This window comes from Rhinatrema bivittatum, chromosome 4 (genome assembly GCF_901001135.1).
Source record: "Rhinatrema bivittatum chromosome 4, aRhiBiv1.1, whole genome shotgun sequence".
In the NCBI taxonomy this organism is placed as follows: domain Eukaryota; kingdom Metazoa; phylum Chordata; class Amphibia; order Gymnophiona; family Rhinatrematidae; genus Rhinatrema; species Rhinatrema bivittatum.
In genome coordinates, this window is record NC_042618.1 from 3,398,016 (window position 1) to 3,412,738 (window position 14,723).

At 47.8% G+C, this 14,723-nt stretch overlaps 1 protein-coding gene across 16 annotated transcripts in view; it reads left to right on the forward strand.

The window, feature by feature from the left end:
* The window catches only part of NRXN3 (neurexin 3), a 2,187,333-nt gene that overhangs the window by 514,558 nt on the left and 1,658,052 nt on the right, over positions 1-14,723 (forward strand). For 9 of the 16 annotated variants that reach the window (XM_029597682.1, XM_029597681.1, XM_029597685.1 and 6 more), the window contains one exon: positions 4,569-4,866. In XM_029597682.1, the coding sequence (XP_029453542.1) occupies positions 4,569-4,866 (298 nt within the window). Of the gene's footprint in view, positions 1-4,564; positions 4,867-14,723 lie in introns of all 16 variants that reach the window. The other 7 variants (XM_029597679.1, XM_029597677.1, XM_029597678.1 and 4 more) reach the window with 1 other exon arrangement.

The following is a 14,723-nucleotide window of genomic DNA, read 5'->3' on the forward strand; positions in this document are numbered from 1 at the left end:
GTGGGGGGGTTTTTTTTGCATTTTTACTTTTTAGACTAAAGAAAAAACACAATCTAACATTTAATTTAGAAACACTGTTATATAATGAGAATCTGACTTTAAAAGAAAATAATTTCTCAGAAATTGTTACCTCCACTGCCTTTAGATTTTTGGAAGTTAAAAAATGCTTCAGAATAAAGATTAACTATAACCTTTCTCTCTTATTCCTTTGCTTTCTTCTGTGCACATAATGCTGACACTACAGGGCAGTGCTAGGAATGGTACTGCACTGCATGAGGCACTGTCCTTCCAGAGCTGACAGTGTATGGCAGAGTTAGGAATGGTACTGCACTGCAGGAGGCGCTGTCCTTCCAGAGCTGACACTGTATGGCAGAGTTAGGAATGGTACTGCACTGCATGAGGCGCTGTCCTTCCATAGCTGACACTGTATGGCAGAGTTAGGAATGGTACTGCACTGCAGGAGGCGCTGTCCTTCCAGAGCTGACACTGTATGGCAGAGTTAGGAATGGTACTGCACTGCAGGAGGCGCTGTCCTTCCATAGCTGACACTGTATGGCAGAGTTAGGAATGGTACTGCACTGCAGGAGGCGCTGTCCTTCCAGAGCTGACACTGTATGGCAGAGTTAGGAATGGTACTGCACTGCAGGAGGCGCTGTCCTTCCAGAGCTGACACTGTATGGCAGAGTTAGGAATGGTACTGCACTGCATGAGGCGCTGTCCTTCCATAGCTGACACTGTATGGCAGAGTTAGGAATGGTACTGCACTGCAGGAGGCGCTGTCCTTCCAGAGCTGACACTGTATGGCAGAGTTAGGAATGGTACTGCACTGCAGGAGGTGCTGTCCTTCCAGAGCTGACACTGTATGGCAGAGTTAGGAATGGTACTGCACTGCAGGAGGCGCTGTCCTTCCAGAGCTGACACTGTATGGCAGAGTTAGGAACGGTACTGCACTGCAGGAGGCGCTGTCCTTCCAGAGCTGACACTGTATGGCAGAGTTAGGAATGGTACTGCACTGCAGGAGGCGCTGTCCTTCCAGAGCTGACACTGTATGGCAGAGTTAGGAATGGTACTGCACTGCAGGAGGCGCTGTCCTTCCAGAGCTGACACTGTATGGCAGAGTTAGGAATGGTACTGCACTGCAGGAGATGCTGTCCTTCCAGAGCTGACACTGTATGGCAGAGTTAGGAATGGTACTGCACTGCATGAGGCACTGTCCTTCCAGAGCTGACACTGTATGGCAGAGTTAGGAATGGTACTGCACTGCAGGAGGTGCTGTCCTTCCAGAGCTGACACTATATGGCAGAGTTAGGAATGGTACTGCACTGCAGGAGGCGCTGTCCTTCCAGAGCTGACACTGTATGGCAGAGTTAGGAATGGTACTGCACTGCAGGAGGCGCTGTCCTTCCCGAGCTGACACTGTATGGCAGAGTTAGGAATGGTACTGCACTGCAGGAGGCGCTGTCCTTACAGACCTGATACTGCAGTGCAAAGCTAGGGGAGCTGTGGCACTGCAGGAGATATTGTTATTTCAGTGCTGACACTGTATGGCAGAGTTAGGAATGGTACTGCACTGCAGGAGGCGCTGTCCTTCCAGAGCTGACACTGTATGGCAGAGTTAGGAATGGTACTGCACTGCAGGAGGCGCTGTCCTTCCAGAGCTGACACTGTATGGCAGAGTTAGGAATGGTACTGCACTGCATGAGGCGCTGTCCTTCCAGAGCTGACAGTGTATGGCAGAGTTAGGAATGGTACTGCACTGCAGGAGGCGCTGTCCTTCCAGAGCTGACACTGTATGGCAGAGTTAGGAATGGTACTGCACTGCATGAGGCACTGTCCTTCCATAGCTGACACTGTATGGCAGAGTTAGGAATGGTACTGCACTGCAGGAGGCACTGTCCTTCCAGAGCTGACACTGTATGACAGAGTTAGGAATGGTACTGCACTGCAGGAGGCGCTGTCCTTCCAGAGCTGACACTGTATGGCAGAGTTAGGAATGGTACTGCACTGCAGGAGGCGCTGTCCTTCCAGAGCTGACACTGTATGGCAGAGTTAGGAATGGTACTGCACTGCAGGAAGCGCTGTCCTTCCAGAGCTGACACTGTATGGCAGAGTTAGGAATGGTACTGCACTGCAGGAGATGCTGTCCTTCCAGAGCTGACACTGTATGGCAGAGTTAGGAATGGTACTGCACTGCAGGAGGCGCTGTCCTTCCAGAGCTGACACTATATGGCAGAGTTAGGAATGGTACTGCACTGCAGGAAGCGCTGTCCTTCCAGAGCTGACACTGTATGGCAGAGTTAGGAATGGTACTGCACTGCAGGAGGCGCTGTCCTTCCCGAGCTGACACTGTATGGCAGAGTTAGGAATGGTACTGCACTGCAGGAGGTGCTGTCCTTCCAGAGCTGACACTGTATGGCAGAGTTAGGAATGGTACTGCACTGCAGGAGGTGCTGTCCTTCCAGAGCTGACACTGTATGGCAGAGTTAGGAATGGTACTGCACTTCAGGAGGCGCTGTCCTTCCCGAGCTGACACTGTATGGCAGAGTTAGGAATGGTACTGCACTGCAGGAGGCGCTGTCCTTACAGACCTGATACTGCAGTGCAAAGCTAGGGGAGCTGTGGCACTGCAGGAGATATTGTTATTTCAGTGCTGACACTGGGGCAATTGTAAAACTCTTGAGCATTCCTTTAGCTTTTTTATACATGCCTTATCTTTCTACTCCGTTTATCATTTCCAATCTGTTGCAGATCTTAGTATCATCAGGAGAAAGTCAAAGCTTTCCTACTGACTGTGGCACAATATCAGGTGTGATAATACTGAACAAACTGCCCTCGGACCTGTCCCTGAGGCACATGTGTAATAGCAGCTCTGAGTCTCTGTGTTGCTGAAATTGTCACTTTCTCTCCCTATCTCCCCCTCATCCCCCTCCCCCACACCAACACCCCATTATGTAATAATAATAATAATAATAATAATAATAAAACAGTTGCATTGGCACTTCAGAGCATATTATGCTTTGTGTCAGAATTGAAGGCAACAGCATTGAGATCCACCCCAGAGGTGGCTGCCCATGCATTCATGAAATGATTTGATGGCAGAGCACTGAAACGTGCTGCCTGAATGAAAGATGCACTATGGAAATAAACGGTAGGACCCTGCAAACTGATTCTAGCTGTTCTGTGAGCTGTTTCTTCTGTGATTCCCCCGTCTCTGCCCAGCACGGGAAAGGCAGCAGTCCCTGAGGGAAACGTTGCACATTATTACTAGTTCTTTGAAACAGGAAGCTTGTGGCTATGGTCCTTACTGGGGTGGGGGGGGGGGGGGGAGTAGGGTGTGAATTTCCCTCCCCCTGTATTAGAAAACTCTCAGTCTCAGCCAAAGGGCCAGGAAGCGCAGGCGACATTTCCGTGGCACTGTATGTGGCCAGCTCTGTGTGGTTCTGTACACTGCCGCCCTCCATGGCCATACACAAAGATCTCACCATTTCACGCACAGCCCTCCTCCCGCCACATGGGGAGCAGTCAGCACCCAGGATGTACGCGGGCACAGCGATCCTGCCTCATGACCCGTGGCTTCCTCCAGCCGCTGCTGAGGGCAGGGGCTCCAGTGAGTAACTAGAGATGCAGTTCTGGTTTCCCTGCCTCAGCCGGAGCCAGTGGAGAAGCCCCCAGGCAGCTTCTCACAATCACCGCCTGGGCTGCAGCAGGCTGCTCACTCCTAGCATGAGGCAGATAACGCGCCCAAGGTCGTTCCCTGGCAGAGCTGGGCACCTAAGCTTACCACACTCTGATTGGATGTGCACCATGACCCTGTGCGACACGGAGACCTGATGTCAGCCCAGCCTTCCTAGCTCTCACCCCAGCCTTCCTAGCTCTCACCTCAGCCCATCCTCATTTAAAATAAGAGCAGGGACAACCTGGGTGACACTGTCATGCAAAGGAACTGGGTTTAACACCCAGGTCATGTCTTCTGCTCCCTCCCTGGGCTGGCTGGGGCTAGGAGTACTGGAGAGGGAGCATTCACAGCCCTAGGGGGTGGGAACCTCGTTTACAACAGTGACACCTAGTGGCCGGATTGAGGGCCACCATTGCAGGGCTCCTGAAGGAGGACTCTCAATGCCATGAGTGGGGAGGGAATTATCCCCCCAGGTAGCTGTGCTCCTCCTGGTGCTGAAAGCACAAAGGGGCCAGGGCAAGGTAAAAAAAAAATATATAGACAGAGCAATGGGCTGGAAATTGGGAAGCCAGGGTCATAAGAACATTTTCCTTTGTCCTGGGTGCAATGACTCCTACTCTCTCCCAGAGACAAGATCACACTTTCATAATGAATGGAGGTGCTACACCTCAGAGGTGATTGCACGCTCCTGTTTCTGATCCGCTGCGACTGTAGAGTGCTTTTGGGATACCTTTAAGGTGGTTTTTATTCATGTCATGACTATTACCTTTCTCAGTCCTGGAATGATGAGCTGCTATGCCCCAAGCATTATTCACTGCGCACGAGGGTTGTTTTATTCTGTCTCTAACCATCCTGTGCCTTTTCTCTCTCTCTCCCTCTCTCCTGCAGCAAGGGAAGAGAATGTTGCCACGTTCCGTGGCTCAGAGTACCTGTGCTACGACCTGTCCCAGAACCCCATCCAGAGCAGCAGTGACGAGATCACCCTCTCCTTCAAGACCTGGCAGCGCAACGGCCTCATCCTACACACGGGCAAGTCCGCCGACTACGTCAACCTGGCGCTGAAAGACGGCGCTGTCTCCCTGGTCATCAACCTGGGCTCCGGCGCCTTTGAGGCCATCGTGGAGCCCGTGAACGGGAAGTTCAACGACAACAGCTGGCATGATGTCAAGGTTACACGCAACCTGCGGCAGGTAATGGAGACAGGGGCAGGTCACCTGGGGCAGAGCAGAGGAAAGGGGGCATTCACACCTCCTCAGTACTATTTCCCTATGCAAAAGATCCCTGACAACACTGCCACTAAATCACATATGTTAAATATTATTCCCCACTTCTCAGTTCTGTGTGTCTTTTCGGTTAAAGTGAATTGCAGACTCTAGTAATGAAGGGTGTGTGCCACACTGACCTGGAAGTGCTGGCCCTCTACAAGGAAATCCAGCAGGGAAGGTGAAACCTGGGGGAAATATACTGTTGTGATCTGCAGAGTGGCCACATGATGGCGCCATTGGTTCCCATATAATGGATGCGGTGCAGTGTTTTACCCAAAATGTGTGCTGTATTCAGGGATGGACCATACAGGCCTTCCTTCCCTTTGTTTCTAAAATCTTTGCTTTTGGAAGATCTTTCTGTGCAGGCCATTGGCCAGTATTCTGACTAACCTGCCTCCCATGCTGCTTTCGCCCTCCTGTGCACCTGGTTCTCTCTTTTGTAGTTAACTGTTGTGGTGAAGCCACATTTTAACACAAGCTTGCGTGGCTTTGTGCTTTGTTTGTTGCACTTGAGGTGCGAGGTCCCTAACTCCGCCCTGCTGGTTACTGAGAGGAGGCTCAGGGATAGAGACTGTTCCCCCAGCTATCCCCCTTTCTGCTTTTGGAAGGAGGACCTTCTCTGTCTTGGGATCTCACTGGTGTGACACAGTCCTAGAAGAAGGTGAGGTGGGAGCTGGTGCAGGCTGGGTTGGAGCAGAGTTCCCACAGTGCACCTGGCCAAAATGGCTTTCCTGGCCTTGTGTTGGAAGCCGATTGCTTGATTAGGAAAAAAATCCTTCTTAACTCTTCAGTTGTCTTTCCTCTGTGTCTGCGTTTCCTGAGAAATCCGTGACCTCCTCCTTCCCTGGGCTGCCCTTCTCTTTACAGAAGCATCTGTAGCTGTACCAGTGATGGAGGAATGGGTTTGTTTTTTTTAGCTCGGATACCGAAAAGGTCCAAAAATCTGAAATGTCCAGGCTCGTGAGCACTGGCATCAGCAACCCCTTGTTCACCCTCAGATAGGCCCTTCAGTGCCCATAAAACTGGAGGTGAGAGCTGTTTGGGCACCTGTGCCATCCCTGGCCCTCAGCCCCCCTCAGAACTGCCTCTGTCCAGGGCAACGTACAGAGCAAGGTGCATGGCTGCAGCCGCGTGAGAGCAATGGGCAGATCCCTCCCAGAGCCGTTCTCACAGTGTGGGGCTGCGGGGTGAACGTGGGAGCGGTGCCTACTACTCACAGCAAACAGTCAGTAGGAGGAGCAAACCTTTCCAAAGGACAGAACTGGGACCGCTGGGAGCTTTTTGAAATAGAAAGGAAACATTTGCTGATGGAGTCTCTGTATCTCTCTTCCACCTCCCCACGTCTCTGTTACTCTCCCCTGTACCTCCGCCCTCCAAAGCCTTTATACCCCTATCTCCAGTCATGTCAACCCTCCCGATCCCCATTCTCCAACACTGCCCACGCAACTTTAAAAACCTCTCCCGTACAATCCTTCCTCTCATTCAAGATCCCTAATCCCCATCATGTTATCCCCCCTGACACAGTTTCTTGGCCTCACAGCCCTCTCTTTTATCCTCTTCAACACCAAATCCCTAATTAAGAACACCCATACTGAATGACCTCCTTCTTGATGACAATCCAGACATCTGTGCAATAACTGAAACCTAGCTTAACCCTCTGACCTAGTCCCTCTAAATCAACTCCCTACTCACTTACATGACATATACTCCTTACCCAGGCTCAAAAAGAGAGGAGGAGGTATCCTATTAGCTGCCAAAAAAGAACTCAGGCTAATATCCCAAACGGTCCATATCTCCCCCAAATTTGAAATTCTTTTTTTCAAATCCAAAGAACTCCAAATACGCCTTGTTTACTTCCCCCCAGGCCTCCTTGAAAACAACGCCTCTCCCCTTATTGAATTTATTGCTGACAATCTCAATATGGACATACCCTCCGTCCTTCTTGGAGATTTCAACCTCCACGTAGACGCCATTTCCCCATCCCCTTCCTGCGAAGCCTTCCTAGCCTCAATCAACGCCATGGGCTTTAAACTAATTATAACCAGCCCTACACACAAAGCAGGCCACTCCTTAGACCTAATCTTCATCAACTCTCACATCCTCTCCACCAAGATACCTATCTGCACCCCTGTCCCTTGGTCTGACCACTTCCTCATCAAAACTAACCTCTCCTTATTGAAACACCTATCTCCCATCACTCACTCACCACTACCATCCAATTCAGAAACCCTGCTCCAAAGACGACTTAATTCTATCCCCCACTGACACCCTCAACGATCTCGATCTATCCAACCCTGAATCTGCCCTCTCCAACTGGAACAAAATTACCAACGACATTGCCAACAAAATCTGCCTCCTAACAACCAAAGAACTAAACCCCTCCCACAACTCTAGAAAACCTTGGTACACCCCTGAACTAAAAAAAATTAAACGTGACCTAAGAAACACCGAAAAGAAATGGCTCACTAATCCCTCCTCCACCTTACAGGCCTCATACAAAATCGCCCTTACCCTCTACAGAACCTCTGTCCTTAACACCAAGCGCGACTTCCTCGCTGTCAGAATTCACAACTTCCAATACAACGCCAAAGTCCTCGTCTCCTATGTTTCCGACCTCACCAAAACTGCTCCCCCTCCTATCCCTGATAACGACACCAAAACCATGTGTGATGACCTTGCCCACTTTTTCCACGACAAAATATCTAAGCTTATTTCCAGCTTTCCTCCCTCCACCACCCTCTCAAACATACCCGCTAAAATCCATCATGCGACCTTAGACTCCTTTGAGCCCACCTCCTCCTCCGAAATAGAAACCCTCCTAAAGAAAATTAAACCTGCAGCGCATCCCACCAATACCATCCCCCCTAAATACCTCCTGACAATCCCCAACCTAATATCCAAACCATTAGCCGGTATCATCAATTGTTCCATCTCTTCTGGATACGTCCCCTCCTCTTTAAAACAAGCCATCGTCAAACCTATCCTTAAGAAACCTAATCTCAACCCCTCTGAACCGACCAACTATTGACCTATTTCAATCCTTCCCTTCCTAGCCAAACTTATGGAAAAAATAATAAACATCCAACTCTCTGATCACCTTGAAAAACACAATATTTTATACCCCTCTCAATTTGGCTTCTGCAAATTCCACCGTACTGAAACTCTCCTAATCGCCCTCACTGACACCCTCCTTAAAGGTATGGATAATGGCCACTCCTACATTCTTGCCATGCTAGACATCTCCTCCGCCTTTGACACCATCAGCCACAAGATTCTCCTAAACCGCCCTCCACTGGCTTAAATCCTACCTTGATAATAGACACTACACAGTCAAAATTGGTAACAGCGAATCTGAACCTATCAACCTAACTCGAGGTGTACCCCAAGGCTCCTCCCTATCCTCTACCCTTTTCAATATATACATGTTACCTCTTTGCCATCTTCTTTCTGATCTAGGACTCACTCATTTCATTTACACGGATGACGTCCAAATCCGTATCCCCATTACTGAATCCATCTCTAAATCCCTTGAAACCTGGCAAACCTGCCTAGCATCAATCACCCACCTCCTCTCTAATCTTAACCTCAATGCCTCCAAAACTGAACTCCTTATTGTATCATGCAATCCCAACACCTTGACCACCACTGACATCAACACCCTTCCTCCCACAATTCCTATCTCCCACCATGTATGAGACCTTGGCGTTATACTAGATAACCAACTGAACCTCAAATAGTTCATAAGTTCTACCATAAAGAATGCTACCACAAATTTCATGTCCTCAAAAACTTAAACCCCTCCTTCACTTTAATGACTTCTGCACTGTCCTCCAGGCCATAATATTCTCCAAATTAGATTATTGCAACTCCCTCCTGCAAGGTCTCCCCTCAGCCACCACCAAACCACTACAAATGCTACAAAATGCCGCTGCTAGAGTACTCACTAACACTCGCAGAAAGGACCATATCACCCGTTCTTAGAGACCTCCACTGGCTCCCAAGCTCCTTCGCTATAAGAATCTCACTATCATACATAAGACACTACATAACCATGACGTCCACTGACTCAACAACTCCCTTCACTTCCATACCTCCATTAGACCCACCAAATCTGCATACAAAGGCTCATTACACATACCCCTCACTAAATCCCCCAGCCTCACTGCCACAAAAGAAAGAGCAGTATCTATAGCAAGACCCTCAAACTGGAATGATATGCCACCGGACCTGCGGCTGGAACCCTGTTCCCACAAATTAGAAAAAAACCTAAAAACCTGGCTCTTCAAGCAAGCATACACATAATCCACCTCCCCTGCTCTCTGCCCTTGCCAACCACAAAGCTGTATTTATTAACTCTGTAAATTCCAAGTTAATAATGTTATAATGTTATATATCTATTTTGTCCTTATCCAGTTCTATCTGTTAGTTTGCCTTATGTTCCGTTTTATGTACTGCACAGTTTCTATTTTACGTTTTGCTTCTCCACCTGTTTCATGTAAACCGATGTGATGTCCTTTGAACATCGGTATAAAAAAAGCCATAAATAAATAAATAAATCTGGACGCTGGCAGGGTTTCTGTGTCCCTCTTCCTCCTCTCCATCAGGCTGATGCAATATCATCGTGTAAAAAACATGCGTCTAATCTGGGCACGCGTTTCTTGAATGTGCACACATCCACCTCTCCTGGGCGCTTGATGCAATACGCAGATGAGCAGAATGGGTAATTTGTGCATCCCTAGCGCTCTGCATCAGGCACCCAGGAGCAGTGGCTGTGTGCCCACAACAGCCTGGCCGGAGCTCCCTCTCCATCCCACCCCCGGCAGGGCTGTTCCCGATTGGTCCTTTCAGTGAAAGGTCAAACCTCTGTCAGGACAGCCTTCTGAAAGGGGATTGGTCTATTCACTGACATGTGATAGTGAATGGACCAATCAGCAGTAAGTGAAGGTCTAAATAAATTAATATTAGGTGCTTGACACTTAATGTTCATTTATTCACTCTTTCAGTTGGGCCAGAACTTGGGGATGCTGCTTTCTGTGGTTCCTTCTACTGTAACCCGATGATACTAATAGCAGGAATCACAGAAAGCAGGATTTATGGGTTTTTTTCATGAGCCCTTAAGCGTGGCATGGTTTGGCGTCTACTCCTGGGCAGGTGTTAAATTTACCACGTTAAAATGAGCTCTTTGGCCGTGCAGCAATTTTAGGCATTGTGGGTAACAGCTAATAGCCTCATCTACATGTAATTTGCATGTGATTAGCGCTATTAGCTAGGCGCTCGATTGGACACTCATTTTGGACGTGCTAATCCCTGTATTATATTGGGCGTAAGTTTAGCACGTCCAAAACACACGTCCAACTGCATATTAAGCGTCACGATAACCTGAGCACCCAATATTGCATCAGCCTGCATGTTTCTTTTTCTGAACGCTGGCAGAGTCTCTGTGTCCTTCTTCCTCCTCCCCATGTCTTTGTTAAGAAATTGCCCTGCTGGGACAGACCAAGGGTCCATCAAGCCCAGCATCCTGTTTCCAACAGAGGCCAAACCAGGCCACAAGAACCTGGCAATTACCCAAACACTAAGAAGATCCCATGCTACTGATGCAATTAATAGCAGTGGCTATTCCCTAAGACAACTTGATTAATAGCAATTAATGGGCTTCCCCTCCAGGAACGTAATCAAATCTTTTTTTAAACCCAGCAATACTAGCTGCCCTAACCACATCCTCTGTAAACAAATTCCAGAGCTTAATTGTGCATTGAATGAAAAATAATTTTCTCCAATTAGTTTTAAATGAGCTACTTGCTAACTTCATGGAGTGCCCCCTAGTCCTTCTATTATCGAGAGAGTAAATAACCGATTCACATCTACCCATACAAGATCTCTCATGATTTTGTAGACTTCTTCTATATCCCACCTCAGCTGTCTCTTCTACAAGCTGAACAGCCATAACCTCTTTACTCATAGTGAAGCTGTTCTATCCCCTTTATCATTTTGGTTGCCCTTCTCTGTACCTTCTCCATCGCAACTATATCTTTTTTGAAATGCGGCGATCAGAATTGTACACAGTATTCGAGGACCATGGAGCGGTACAGAGCCATTATGACATTTTCTGTTTTATTAACCATTTCCTACCTAATAATTCCTAACATTGTTTACTTTTTCGACTACTTCAGCATATTGAGCCAACGATTTCAGTGTATTATCCACTATGACGCTTGGATTTCTTTCCTGGGTGGTAGCTCCTAATATGGAACCTAACATTGTGTAACTACAGCAAGGGTTATTTTTCCCTATATGCAACACCTTGCACTTGTCCACATTACATTTCATCTGCCATTTGGATGCCCAATCTTCCAGTCTCACAAGGTCCTCCTGCAATTTATCACAATCTGCTAATGAATAATTTTGTATCATCTGCAAATTTGATCACCTCACTTGTATTCCTTTCCAGATCATTTATATATATATTGAAAAGCATCGGTCCAAGTGCAGATCCCTGAGGCACTCCACTATTTACCCTTTTCCACTGAGAAAATTGACCATTTAATCCTACTCTCTGTTTCCTGTCTTTTAACCAGTTTGTAATCCACAAAAGGACATCGCCTCCTATCCCATGACTTTTTAGTTTTCTTAGAAGCCTCTCATGAGGAACTTTGTCAAACGCCTTCTGAAAATCCAAATACACTACATCTACTGGTTCACCTTTATCCACATGTTTATTAACCCCTTCAAAAAAATGAAGCAGATTTGTTAGGCAAGACTTCCCTTGGGTAAATCCATGTTGACTGTGTCCCATTAAATCATGTCTTTCTATATGCTCTACGATTTTGATCTTTAGAATAGTTTCTACTATTTTTCCCAGCACTGAAGTCAGGCTCACTGGTCTATAGTTACTCGGATCACCCCTGGAGCCCTTTTTAAATATTGGGGTTACATTGCCCACCCTCCAGTCTTCAGGTACAATGGATGATTTTAATGATAAATTACAAATTTTAACTAATAGATCTGAAATTTAATTTTTGAGTTCCTTCAGAACCCTGGGATGCATACCATCCATTCCAGGTGATTTGCTACTCTTTAGTTTGTCAGTCTGGCCTACTACATCTTCCAGGTTCATAGTGATTTGCTTCAATTCATCTGACTCATGCCCCTTAAAAATCTTCTCTGAAAAAGGTATCTTCTCAGCATCCTCATTAGTAAACACAGAAGCAAGGAATTAATTTAGTCTTTCTGCAATGGCCTTATCTTCCCTAAGTGCCCCTTTAACCCCTCATTCATCTAATGGTCCAACTGACTCCCTCACAGATTTTTCACTTCAGATATTTTTTTAAAGTTTTTATTATGAGTTTTTGCCTCTATGGCCAAATTCATGTCAAATTCTCTCTTCGCGTGTCTTATCAATGTTTACATTTTAACTTGACAATGCTTATACCTTTTCCTATTTTCTTCAGATGGATCCTTCTTCCAATTTTTGAAGGATGTTTTTGGCTAAAATAGCCTCTTTCACTTCCCCTTTTAACCATGCCGGTAATCGTTTTGCCTTCCTTCCACCTTTCTTAATACATGGAATTCACCTGGACTGTGATTCTAAGAGTGTATTTTTAAACAATATCCACGCCTGTTGTACACTTTTAACCTTTGCAGCTGCACCTTTCAGTTTTTTTCTATTTTCCTCATTTTATCAAAATTTCCCTTTTGAAAATTTAGTATTAGATTTATGTATTGTCCCTGTTCCAGTCATTAGTTCAAATTTGATCATGGTATGATCACTATTGCCAAGTGGCCTCACCACCGTTCTCTCTCTCACCAAATCCTGCATTCCATTAAGAATTAAATCTAAAATAGCTTCCTCTCTCTTTAGTTCCTGAACCAATTGCTCTGTGTCCCTCTTCCTCCTCCCCATGTCTTTGTTATTTGGATGTCGGCGGGGTCTCTGTGTCCCCCTTCCTCCTCCCCATGTCTTTGTTATTTGGCTGTAGGTGGGGTCTCTGTGTCCCCCTTCCTCCTCCCCATGTCTTTGTTATTTGGCTGTAGGTGGGGTCTCTGTGTCCCTCTTCCTCCTCCCCATGTCTTTGTTATTTGGCTGTAGGCGGGGTCTCTGTGTCTCTCTTCCTCCTCCCCCATGTCTTTGTTATTTGGCTGTAGGCGGGGTCTCTGTGTCCCTCTTCCCCCCCCCCCCTTGTCGTTGTTATTTTGCTGTAGGCGGGGTCTCTGTGTCGCCTTCTTCCTCCTTCCCTTGTCTTTGTTAGTTGGATGTAGGCGGGGTCTCTGTGTCCCTCTTCCTCCTCCCCATGTCTTTGTTATTTGGCTGTAGGCGGGGTCTCTGTGTCCCCTTTCCTCCCCCCCATGTCTTTGTTATTTGGCTGTAGGCGGGGTCTCTGTGTCCCTCTTCCTCCTCCCCCATGTCTTTGTTATTTGGCTGTAGGCGGGGTCTCTGTGTCCTCTTCCTCCTCCCCATGTCCTTTGTTATTTGGCTGTAGTGCGGGGTCTCTGTTGTCCCTCTTCCTCCTCCCCATGTCTTTGTTAATTTGGCTGTAGGTGGGGTCTCTGTGTCCCCCCTTCATCCTCCCCATGTCTTTGTTATTGGCTGTAGGGGGGTCTCTGTGTCCCTCTTCCTCCTCCCCATGTATTTGTTATTTGGATGTGGGGGGGTCCTCTGTGACCTCTTCCTCCTCCCCATGTCTTTGTTATTTGGATGTCGGCTGGGGTCTCTGTGACCTCTTCCTCCTCCCCATGTCTTTGTTATTTGGCTGTAGGCGGGGTCTCTGTGTCCCTTCTTCCTCCTCCCCATGTCTTTGTATTTGGATGTAGGCGGAGGTCTCTGTGTCCTTCGTCCTCCTCCCATGTCTTTGTTATTTGGCAGTAGGGCGGGTCTCTGTGTCCTTCTTCCTCCTCCCCATGTCTTTGTTATTTGGCTGTAGGCGGGTCTCTGTGTCCCCCTTCCTCCTCCCATGTCTTTGTTATTTGGCTGTAGGCGGGGTCTCTGTGTCCATCTTCCTCCTCCCCATGTCGTTATTTGGCTGTAGGCGGGGTCTCTGTGTCCCTCTTCCTCCCCCCCATGTCTTTGTTATTTGGCTGTAGCGGGGTCTCTGTGTCCCTCTTCCTCCTCCCATGTCTTTGTTATTGGCAGTAGGCGGGGTCTCTGTGTCCCTCTCTTCCTCCTCCCATGTCTTTGTTATTTGGATGTAGGCGGGTCTCGTGTGTCTTCTTCCTCCTCCCCATGTCTTTGTTATTTGGCTGTAGGCGGGGTCTCTGTGTCCCCCTTCCTCCTCTTCATGTCTTTGTTAGTTGGATGTAGGCGGGTCTCTGTGTCCTTCTTCCTCCTCCCCATGTCTTTGTTATTTGGCTGTAGGCGGGTCTCTGTGTCCTTCTTCCTCCTCCCCATGTCTTTGTTATTTGGCAGTAGGCGGGGTCTCTGTGTCCTTCTTCCTCCTCCCCATGTCTTTGTTTATTTGGCTGTAGGCGGGGTCTCTGTGTCCTTCTTCCTCCTCCCCATGTCTTTGGTTATTTGGCTGTAGGCGGGGTCTCTGTGTCCTTCTTCCTCCTCCCCATTTCTTTGTTATTTGGCTGTAGGTGGGTCTCTGTGTCCCTCTTCCTCCTCCCCATGTCTTTGTTATTTGGCTGTAGGCGAGGTCTCTGTGTCCCTCTTCCTCCCCATGTCTTTTATTTGGCTGTAGGTGGGGTCTCTGTGTCCCTCTTTCTCCTTCCCATGTCTTTGTTATTTGGCTGTAGGCGAGGTCTCTGTGTCCCTCTTCCCTCCCCATGTCTTTGTTATTTGGATG